The following is a 12,139-nucleotide window of genomic DNA, read 5'->3' on the forward strand; positions in this document are numbered from 1 at the left end:
TTCATTTGCTATTTTTAGCTATAGAGGCGGATGAATTACAGAAGTCAATATATACAAGCAGACAATGGTTTGTGATTGTTGTGTTAATGTTCAACAGGCATCGATACAGGGGTAATTATCTTTCGTTCTTCAGAAAAATAAATCAGAAAATATTCGTTGTTAACGCATGTATCATATTTCATTTTGCTAAAAAATTCAAAAGACACGTGTCATTAAGCAATCGAATTTTGAAACTTAACGGATGATGTTGTGATTTCAAATTTCCTGTTTTCCCGTTGCTACTCCTCGTGTGGAACTTGCAATGTATTTATATATATATATTCAAATAATTTTGGAATTTTGTTTTATTACTATATTTTCCGCAACAATATATGCGTAAAAAGTGGACAAGGTATTTTTTTTAAAATCAACAGCAAACAATATTGATTCCACCTGTTATTCCAGAAGTAATATATTAAATAGAATCAGCACAATTTATTAAAAAGTTGTTGATAAATGTTAATGGCTTCGCAACGATTTTGTAAGAGTGAGATTTGTTTCCTCTGTACAAAAGCAACCAAATGCCAAAGATACATATGTGTGTGGGCTGGATAAAAGCTATCCTTGCAACACCATCGGCCATTGTTTAACACAACTGATTCCAGACTTTGTCACCAATGTTGAAGTATTTTCAGAGACGATAAGAGAGACGAAGAGTGTGGACTGTGGAACAAATGCTTTCACGATATATGACCAAAGTGATTCAACAACAACTGTGCAGTCAGAGTTGGAAGCAGCTGGGTTGGCTCTTTTTTCTGTCTCGACAGGAACATTGACTGTCAATGATCTTGCACTTGTGCATGACTCAGAATATGAAAATAATCGTGGGTCAAGGCAGTTTGAGATAAGTGGAGCAGGAGAGATGCATGTTTGCAGGATGAACATATTTGCCGGAAGTGGGCAATCTTCAGAAACAGCATTCACCACTGAACTGATCAATATCCAGAATGGGGTATTGCAGATGGAAAATGTTAACAGGGTAATTACAATCTCCGCAACTTCATTGTTTTCTTTATCTTTCATTAATGAAATTATTCATAAATCTTTTCAAAAAACTTCATTTTCATAATAGAAAGAACAGAGATGAATCTTCTTGTTGCAATTGGAAAGAAAAAGAAGTTCACTTGGATAGCGATTGGCATGACACACTCCTCAAACATCAATAGATTAGAAATGAAAGACTGATTAGAGTGCTGATCAATAAAAAGCTAAAGACTGAAAAGAAACCGAATGTGAAGAATGAGAAGAAGAGGTTCACATGCGAAGCTATGAAGCCAAGGCGTCGAGGAAGAAAGTGGCTAGCAGGCACTATTTTTATGCATAAGTTAAAAAAGATTCAACATTCATCCTAACAACGATAAAGCCACTTACGAAGACAATGTTTGCCACAAAGTTCATTTAACACTTTCCTTTCATCCCAAAAAGCAATAATACACCCGAGAAGCCAATTTTAATGTCCATCCTCAGCACGCTTGTCCCGTCGTGCACATTCCATTCAGCAGAGCTATCAATGGAACACTTTCCTAAAGAACAACTACTCAAATCTCTGCAAGCTTATCCATGGTTTCTTCTTCCTTGAGAGCTTTCATATCAGAAAATCCTCTGCCAGAAGCTAAATATTCATTTTCATGTTAATTCGAACGTTTCTTTCCTTCTCTCAATCTCTTTTCATTCTTCCTTTCTTCACCCACTCTCACTTATCAAACAAATTATCTCCTATTAATGTAATATTCTTTCCTCCATCGACTGTATTATTGCTTCCGTCATCTTCTTTTCCACTGTTTTCTTCAGCTTTGCAAACAAATATATATGCTCATTCATCACAGTTGCCGTTGAAAAATGTTCATTGCAGCTCATGGATAAAGTCTATTTGTTCGATGCTTCGCACTCTACATACTTCAGAATTAAAAGCACTTCTTTTCATTCACTTTTTTTAAAAAGTAATAAATCCTATATTCAAAAATTGGTAATGTTTTGTGTTTTTAATAAAAGATTCACATAACATATGTGTGATTATTTTAGAAATCATAACTTTTTTATGGGTGTTTATAATTATCTTAATTCATTGTCATTTGTTAAATTAATCTCTTTCAAATATAAAATGTTAATCTATCGTTTTAAAAGCCATTGTTTGACGAAAAAAAATCGCAGAGGCTTCATCATATATATCTATCACTTTTCATGGTTCTTTTTGAAATTTTTCAATAGAATGTTTAAAACAGAGTTTTTTTTTTAGAAAAAATATGATTTCAAAAATAATACTCCAGATTCTTTATGACTATTTTTCCTGGAATTTGCGATTATTTTTTTACCATTTGTAAAAAAAAAGTTTTCACAGAAAAACTTCAGCATTTCACGTCGCTGTCACGATAATGAAATGTTTTAATTGCAACAACGTTATCAAATTTGAAACAAGAATTTGAAACAAAATAAAATAAACGAGGATTGTTTTAAAAACACATTTTTTGCAATTTCATCTTTGAACAGACGAACGAAAGAAATAGTTTGAAAAATGCAAATTTGAAACGAAGCTCAACTTCTTTATATAACTTTTCAACAAGAGATCAAAACAACAAAGATTTCGATATGAATCTTTTTATCTGATATAGAAGTTTAAGCATATCTCCATATTAGAAAGCAAAAAATAATCAAACATAAACAGTCATTTTTTCTCCCCACAACTAATCTGAACTTTTTCATTCAAATGATCTCGGCAAAGATCTGTCGATGTCCCATAGAAAAGAAAATTTATTCGAAAGCAGATGGCAATTCATTTATATTTCAAATCATTAATAATTATCAATTCAAAAAAAATCAAAAAAAAAAGTTGTTTACATGTGTTTTGAATAAAAAAATTCTATTCGAAATTATTAAAATAAATTAATATTGAATTGCCTGTCGACTTGTCGAGTTGTGTAAAAAATGAAAGTCTGTCATATGGGCTAAAATGCATTCACCAAAGCATTGATAAATTTGAAATTATCCATTATCAAGAATTAATCATTTCACTTTTTAAATAAAATTAACTTCATGTATTTTATGAAATAAACAAATTCACAAGATTCAGCATGTTTAAACAAAAATGGTGAAATGTTAAAATACACTTAAATAAATGGTTCAAAATATAACGAATAAGTAACAAATACGTAAAATACAGTTGTTTTTGTGAATATCGTGACAAAAACTCGCAACAGCAATCAGTCAAGAAAATACGAGCAAAACATTGATTGAAATATAAAAGTTCAAAATTATCAGATCATTTTTCTGATATGGTTTTTATCAAAAAAAATTTGATGCACAGTATTTTAACATGTTTATTGCTTATGTTATGAAACAGATTTGCAAGCCTTTTCGATATGAAGATGTTGAAAATAATTTGTGGTTTAAATAAAAAAGTGGTTTCAATAAAAATACTCACCCAATAAACCTGGTGTTAATGAAAATCAGGCATAAACAATTTTTTTCTGAATTATTTGATACCAATCAATGTTTTTTCTCAATCAACATTTGTGTTTTCAAATTTTTTTCGCATTTGAAAAAATAAATAAATAAATATTTAGGTCCTTCTTTCAAATAAAAACACAATCATTAAAATTGATTATCAAAATTTAGACTATTTTTTTCAGCAAGAAGCAAAAGTGAATAACAAATGAACGATGATGCTAATATTATTTTTTTAAAAAAAAACTGAAAAATAAATAATGCTAATAGATTTATCAAGGACTGAACACAGCCTCAACTATGAAAATAGTGCATGACATTGTGCCATAGATATATAATACATAATGAAATTAGAAAACAAAAAAAAACAAAAAAAATAAAAAATAAAAAGAAAAAGAAAAAAAGAAAAAAAGAAAAGATAAAAAAATATCAAAAACTTAAAATCGCTAATTTGTTAACAACAAATAAGCATATCAATAAAAATATAAAACATCAGCCAAACTGGTTTAACTTATGAATAAAATCAAAATAGAAAAAATAATAAGCATGTGACTTTTCTTTGTCAAAATTTATTAACAACAATCACTGATTTCACTCCTCCATTTTTCTCAGTAGTTCCGAGACCTTCTCTTCCTGACAACAACAATTACGATAATCACAACAACCACCACAATCACAACAACCACAATAGGAACAACAATAGCAACCACAGTTCCTGCATTTGACTTCTTCTTTTCTGGTTCTGGCTCATCTTTCGGTTCTTTGTGCTTCAGGTATTTTTCATACACATCTTCAGGAGCAGCCTTTTCATCTGTTGCTCCCACAATCCATCCTTTGTTGTCATCGTTGTAATTCTTCGCAAACTCAAATGCACCATCTTTTTTGCTGAACTTATCAAAGTCTTCCGCAATAATGCACAAAGATGCCACTGAATTTTCTCCTTTGTTACTGTCCAACTCAAGTTTTCCTTCACCTGGAAGTTTCAAATTATCAACTGCATCTTTCACTTCAATGAGAATAGCTCCTGCCTTTCCACTTGCTGCTTCACACGATTTGAATGAACATTTCTTTTCTCTTCCCATTTCCACTTTTGAACCATTATCAACCATCTTGATCATAACACCTGCAGACAATCCCTTCGATGATTTCACATCATTCATGCTCAACCCTTCTATTTTGACACTCGATGCTTTCTTATCTGAATCTTTTATGCTTATTGCTGCTCCATCTGTCACACTCACTTTATTGATCTCAACTGTATCTAATTTGACTGAAGAGGCACTTTCAATATCAAACATTGAATTTTCGAATTTCACTTCATTATCACCTTTGCATTCAATATCTTTCATAGAAAGTTCTCCTTCTGTCACTTTCACAAGATGGATTTTCGCAATTTCTTCATCATTTGTGGGTGCGTCTGGCTTTGGTCTCACAAATTTGCAGTTCACAATACTCAACTTAGCATTTTCACAGTCTGCAACAATCAACGAGGATGTCTCGGCATTTGATTCCTTTGTCTCATCAAATGATAGTGGGAATTTGAAGGAAATTCCTCTGAACTCAACTTCACTCTTGCATGTGAACAAATGACCACTTGATTTAGCACTGCAATCAAGAGTAACTTCTGTCTCAATTTCTTTTTCTGATTCTTCTCCATTTGTTTTGGTTACACCAACAATCGTTATCAATGATAATTTCTCAAGTTCAACAGCTTCAGCTTTGATTGGTTCATTCGTTTTGATGATGTTGATCTTGAAATTTTCTCCTCCAACACCAACTCCTAACAAAATGTACGCTGAATCCAGTTTTTTCTTTGGGTTGTCATAGCTCAATCCATCTTTGCTATCATCTGTTGCTCCTTCACTTACATACACATTTGTAATAGGATCAAAATACACTTCTGTGAAATCAACTTCATTAGCATTATCTGCTCCTTTTGCAACAACAAAGCCTTCATTCGTTCCTTTCTTGTATCCAGATGCAAAGCTTTTCTTCATTGCTGCCGCAATCTCTCTGTGAAGGCTGACTGGCACATCCAAATATAATCCTGTGTTCTTTTCAGCATTCGAAGTTGTTTCTGCCTCTCCTGCCTTGCAATTAGTGAAAACCAAATTATCTCCTGTTTCTGGCCATGTCAGTTCATCTGCATTTGTTACGTTTTTCATCTCCAGATATATTGCTCCTGATTTCCCTTTTGAACATGTGCAATTTTCAAATGTTGTTTTACCAGTGTTTCCAATGGAGAATGTGCTTTCTGCATGTTCGCTCTTAACAAATAATGTTCCGGTTGTTGCAGTTGTCTCATTTTCCGATTTGCATTCTGTGAATGTGCATGAATCCAATTTCACTGAAATAGCAGCTTCTTCTTTTCCAACAATTTTCACCACAGCACTATCTTTTGATGTGATCTTCTTCAGATTCAATGATGTCAATGAAACAGTTGTTATTGTTCCATCAACTAAAAATGGTGTTGTTGAAAATTTCACTTCGTTATCCGATGTGCATTCGACTTTATTCATTGTCAGTGTTCCTGCACTCACTTTCACAAGGTGGATTTCAACTGTTCCATCACCAGTATTTGAAAGCATCCCATCTGAATGGGAGGCTTGTGTTGGTCTCTTAAACTCGCAGGACTCAATTGTTAGTGATGTTGATTCGCTTCCTGCTGATATCAATGCAAATGGTCCTGTAACATTTGAATCAGTTTCATCATCATCATCTTCTTGTTTTGCTGGAAAGTCAAAAATCAAATTCTTGAATGTCACTGTCTTTTGACAGGTGAATAAATCCTTTTCAGATACATTGCCACAATCAATCTCAACTTTAGTGTCAGCTTCGTTTCCAGTTTCCTCTGCTTCCACCACTCCTTCGATAGTAATTCCTGTCTCTTTTGAGAATGTCACAGCTTCTGCTTTAAGGACTGCTTGGTTGGAATTTTCTTTTTCTTTTAATATTTTGATGGAAAATTCTCCTAACCCTTTTGATTTCTCTAATAATTCATAAGCTTTTTTTATTGTTGAAAATGGTTTTCCTTTTGTTCCATCAGCTTTGTTGTCGTCGTTTGCTCCACTTTGAACATATGCCTCATGTGGATCAAAATATATTGCAGTGAAATCTATGTCTTCACTATTTTTTCCCTTAGCTGCAACAAACCAGTCATTTGTTCCTTCCACATAATTTTTAGCGAATTGCTGTTTCATTGCTTTAGCTATGGCCTGAAGCTTGTCATCAGGAACTTCCAAGTATAAAAACGTTTGTTTCTCTGATTCAGCTTTGCACCCACTAATCTTCAATTTTTCTTCCTCAGGCCATATCAGTTTTTCTGCACTTGAAATTGCTGTCATTTTCAGATATATCCCCCCTGATTTCCCTTTGGCACATTCACACGAAGTGAATGTTGTTGCTGCATTTAAAAATCGTTTGCTTTCGGAAATATTAAACGTACTTTCTGATTGATTACTTTCAACATACAATGCTCCACTTGTGGCATTCGTCTCTTCTGTGGATTTGCAATTGATAAATGTGCACCCATGGACATTGACTTCAATCTTTGCATCACTTTTTCCCACAATTTTCGCCACAGCACTTTTACTCGACTCTATGTTCTTAAATGTTGATGCAATCAATGTGACTTTTGTTGCATCCTCAATTAAAAACGGAGTGGTTGAAAACTTTGCAATATTGGTTTCATCCTTGCAAGATACTGCCTCCATGTTGAATTCGCCTGCTTCCACTTTCACCAGATGAATACCGACAACACCTGTTTCTGCTTCCGTACGCACAAAATGGCATGCACTAATTGTTAGATTCGGTGACAGCTTCGTTGATTCTGTTGTCGTAACTGAATGATCAGTTGACTCTGTAGCTGAATTCTCTTCATTTTTGACTAAACGAATAATTGCCCATGTGCTTTCTTCATTAGATGCATTCCCAAGTGATGATGGATATATAAACTTCAGATGCTTGAAAGTCACATTTTGCTTACAGTTGAATATATCCTTGCTCGAACCAGTATCGCCATTTCCTTCAGAAAGATATGTACAGTTTATTTCAACTAACTCAATAGTCTTATTTTCAGTTTGTTTTCCCCTGATCATTAATGAAACGTTTTTATCAAATGCATTCATTCCTGCAACTAATGCATCACTTCCTTCTTCTTGCTTAATAACTGTAATGATGCATCCTTTAGCATTTTCATCTGTAAGATTATTATATGCCTCACTAATCTTTCCTGCGGGACTATCTTCTGTTCCATTTCCATTTTTCCCGCTTTGAACAAACACTTCTTTAACGTCACCTTCTTCGTTATCTGCATATATGGAAAGCACAACTTGCAAAAATACTAATTTCAGAAACATTTTCAATTGATGTTCTTTTCTCAATACAATCAAAGATCTACGAATGTATAAATTGTAAAATCATTATTGGAATTTATGGTTCAAAACATACTTCGTATTTTTTGGTATTTTTCGAATTATCATTATTTTATTTTAATAATCGAGTTGAGAGAATATATTCGTCAATAGTATTCATTAAAAATATCTTTGAAACAATGTTATTAACAAATGAAAATCTCTGTTTCAATTTTTCTCTATCATTAATATTTTACTTTTCACTGATTGTTATATGAACATATCTGTGCACATTCAAAATACTGCACTTACATGTTGAATTGCGTATGTATTTATCAAATGAAAATATCCTTCAAAGATTTAATTTGATTCTTATGAGTTATGCAATTATCTGTTTTTTTATATAAAGTGAGTTATCGCACATAATGGAAATGTATTCAACAAACATTGTATTTGAAGGATCCATTTTAATGAGATGATTTCATTTTTGTTAGACTGAGTTCACATGAAAAAAAAAGAATCTATTAAAGAATTATTCTTCTTTTTGAATGAGAATGCAAGACTTTTAATGACATGATAGCAGAAATAGTTAGGAATAAAATGTTGTTTTTTCATAAATAAAAAAATCATGCCCCACTTTCGTTGTGATTTGATCATGAATGTTATCAAAATGGGATTATTAGAAAATGAACTGTATCCGAAAACACATACAGTTAATGATATTGTCGCTGCAAAAATTCAATTTTTGAGGAAAAATCTCATTTTGCATTTAAAATTCGATCAAAACTCAAATGAAAGAATGATTTCAAAAAGGATTAGCCAAATGAAATAAAATCATAAAAGCAAAAAAGAAAAGAAAAGAAAAGAAAAGAAAAGAAAAGAAAGAAAAATCCAGTTTCTTTTTCATTTTATTTTTTTAAGATTCAACAATTGTGTGTATCTTACAAGTTGAATCTATCTTTTGCATTTCTAGTTCATAAAATACATCATTCATTTGCTCTTTTATCGTTTCAAACTTCTTCTCCAAATCCTCATTCCTCAAAGTGAACCAACAACTTTAACAAAAAGAGTATGGAATTGTGGAATTGTTAACAACCTGACTGCCAAAGCTTGGCTCATCTTCATCAGTTCTCTTTTCATTTTCCCAATGATATACGTTTCGCTCTTCCTTCTCTTTTCAATTTTTTTTTGTGTGCGCATTTTCTCGTATCATTCAATTCATTCAATTATCGTTTTTGTTTTCATAAGATTTCTTATGAGTTTTTTCATTTTTTTCGTTGTCTCTTTTCTCAAATATCGTTCTTTTCTCATCCAAATCATCTCTTTTGTGCAAATTCTCTTTCCTTCTCTTCTCAAATCAACTTTCAACTCAAATTTCATATCCAAACATCTTCGAATCCCAAATGCAACCTTAATTAAATATCATTCTTTTTTTATCATTCGCATTCATCGTATTCCCCACATTTGGGTTCTTTTTTCTGTTCATTTCTCTTTATTCACATTTCTTCTTCGTTGCTTGCTTTTTCTCTCAATCAACTGCGCCATGATCAAAATCAACTCAGGACAGATGAACCAACAAACTACCACAGATAGCGGGATCATTGGAAGAGAACAAGAAATCTTCAAGAGAATATTTATTCGTTCAGATACGTCAAAGGAAGTATTTGAATATGATTTCTCAGAACTAACCAAGTTTCTATTTTTATTGGAAGAAAGCCCTATATATTCAATTGTGGAGGAAGATGAAGAAGTCACTGATTGATTCAGACTCCCCAGACTCTTCTCCCTTCATTTCTAAATCATTTTATTCTTCCTCTTCACTTCTTCTCACTTCTTCCCCTGCTCGAAATTGTACTTCGCCTCTTGGTTTGCCTCCTCTGCAGCTGCTTTTTCTTTCGAATCAGCAGCCGCTCAATCAAAACCCCAACATAATCTTTTTCGTGATCCTTCTCTTCATTGCATTCAGCAAAGTTCTCCATCTGCTCGAAGAGCTCCATTCTTCTTCTGATAAAAGCGCTCCTTCATTCTTCTTTTCCACACTTAACTCCTTTCTCTCTCTCTCTTATTGTCCTCCGGCACCAATGAAAAATGTCTAAATCCACTCAAATTCTGTGGATGAGTGAAAAGTTGGGAAATTTCACATTATTTGGCACCTGCAACTGCACAGCGATTGAGAGAAAGAATAAGTGCAGAACAAGAATATATCGACAAGCACATCGCAATAGCGAGTGAACATGAGCTGAGACGATGGCTGAACGGTACTGGTACCAGATGGAGAGCAAAAGGAGAAAGATGAAGCTGAAGAAGATAATGGGAACGTTGATGATGAAGAAGTTTAAGAACAAGGAGAAAGAGATGATGCCTTGGAGATGAAAGAGTGTATTGATGCGATGAGCGAATGAGGTGAAGGAGAAAAAGAAGAGGAAGATGAAAAAGAGGAAGAAGAAGGTGAAGAAGAAGAGGAAAAATTGCACGAATATTTTCACAGAAAGAAAAAGGGTAGAAGCGATGAAAGGGAGCAAACTCTCACAGTCTCCTTTCAGAAGTTCTGGCATTCCACACTCTTTTTGTTTGGGTTGTTGAGCCACATTGCTGGAATGGAGATTGTGTGATGCTGCTTCCATTGAAGAATGCATCGTTTCCTCTTCCATCAGAAGGGGTGTTTCCATCGAAGAAACAGAACGTGATGAATTTTATTTCATTCAGACAGGAAAAAGTTGAAATAAAATTGATGGTAGCACCTCCATATGTAAAAGAGTCAGTCAATTTATTATCAATAAATTGGCAATCAGTGACTAAAAATTGATTTGTTTTATTTTCTGGAGGATCTGAAAATGTCAGAGAACCAGTTGAATCATCACATGAATTTGAAATGCATTTCAATTTGATGAGCAAGAATTGGCCATCCAAAGAAGCATCAATAATTTTAAAACGCTGCCCAGTTCCATAAATTCCCGTTAATTAACAATTTTCCACTTTATTATCAGAAAATGAATATTTGGAAGATGATTGTCGGTCATCAATATAAATTGCACCTCCGCGAGTTGCAGAACAGTTGTGAAATTGGACAATGTGATGTTGATATTTTTCAAATGCCCACAATATAAAGCTCTGCAAAGATTTGTATTTGAACAATGAAAAAATGAACATAAAGTGATAATGAGATCTGCATTTGTGCATTCAACATGAAGTGCACAACCGGATGAAGAGCCACCAGATGAATCTTTCCATTCTCACCATTCAAAACGATGGCTGTTAACATCAAAAAAAGTCAATTTTCCATGTTTCTTTCTTTGAGATGAAGATCCTTCGTATATCACGGAAGCTTTTGAAAAATCGTTGAAAGTGGAAGAAGCACGCTAAGAGAAAAAGAAAGAAGAAGCGATCGAGAGGCATTGAGATGCGAAGGGAAGTGGAAAAGAAAATGAAAAAGAACATGTAAATGAAAATTCAACGCACTTCCAAAAGTTTAAACTGATAAAGTGATAAACAGCAAATACATTTGATAAAACATAAGCATGCAGGTACCTAATGAACATTGTTGCACAATCAATGGGCAATAACTTTAATGAAGGAACAATTCTTTCAGAATAAATTCATTGATATCAATTTATGGGAAATGATAAAAAATGTGGAATTATTTATTCCTTCATGAAAAAAACTGAGCCTTGTTCCAAACTCTTTCTGCCATCATATCATTATAAGCCTTCTATTCCAATGCAAAATAATAAAGAATATAAAAAAAATATCGAAAATAACAAATGAAAATATTTTGTGGAACAAAATTCATTCTTAGTGTGTCACAAATCCGGGTCATGTAATAAATACGGGACAATGCACAAAATTCAGCTTTTATTTAGCTTTTCTCCCATTCATTTGTTTCAAACTAAATAAAAGAGACATTTGAAGTTATGATAATTGCTTTTTTTATTTTACAGCATATGCAAAAACCATTTTTCTTTATTTTTTATTTCAAACACAAAATATGAATAAAAAGTGTTTTTGAGAACACCATAACGTTTAAAAAGCAATTCTTATAACTTCAAATGTCTCTTTTATTTAGTTTGAAACAAATGAATGGGAGAAAAGCTAAATAAAAGCTGAAATTTGTGCATTGTCCCGTATTTATTACATGTTCCGGATTTGTGACACACTGTTGTTCAAAATTTTGTCCCAAATGTTCATCGTTGAAATCTTTTGAAATAATATTTATAAAAACATGTTTAATTAAATGTGGGTATCAAATATAACAAGCTTTTCCGAAAAAAAAAAAAAAAAAAAAAAAAAAAAAAAAAAAAAAAAAAAAA

At 32.7% G+C, this 12,139-nt stretch overlaps 2 protein-coding genes across 2 annotated transcripts; one reads left to right on the top strand and one right to left on the bottom strand.

The window, feature by feature from the left end:
- Window positions 1–371: 371 nt before the first annotated feature.
- MONOS_8313 (uncharacterized protein) lies at window positions 372–1,391 on the top strand (the record flags this gene model as incomplete). The annotated part of the gene is made up of 3 exons (XM_067878716.1): window positions 372–391; window positions 526–991; window positions 1,206–1,391. 3 exons carry the CDS (start codon window positions 372–374, stop codon window positions 1,389–1,391), a joined length of 672 nt encoding a protein of 223 aa, XP_067730084.1.
- Window positions 1,392–4,088: 2,697 nt separating this feature from the next.
- MONOS_8312 (uncharacterized protein) lies at window positions 4,089–7,838 on the bottom strand (the record flags this gene model as incomplete). The annotated part of the gene is made up of 1 exon (XM_067878715.1): window positions 4,089–7,838. The coding sequence occupies one exon, from the start codon at window positions 7,836–7,838 to the stop codon at window positions 4,089–4,091; it is 3,750 nt and encodes a 1,249-aa protein (XP_067730085.1).
- Window positions 7,839–12,139: the final 4,301 nt, after the last annotated feature.

The sequence above is a fragment of the Monocercomonoides exilis genome, assembly GCF_001643675.1.
Source record: "Monocercomonoides exilis strain PA203 chromosome Unknown scaffold15-1837935, whole genome shotgun sequence".
NCBI classification, from domain to species: Eukaryota; Preaxostyla; order Oxymonadida; family Polymastigidae; genus Monocercomonoides; species Monocercomonoides exilis.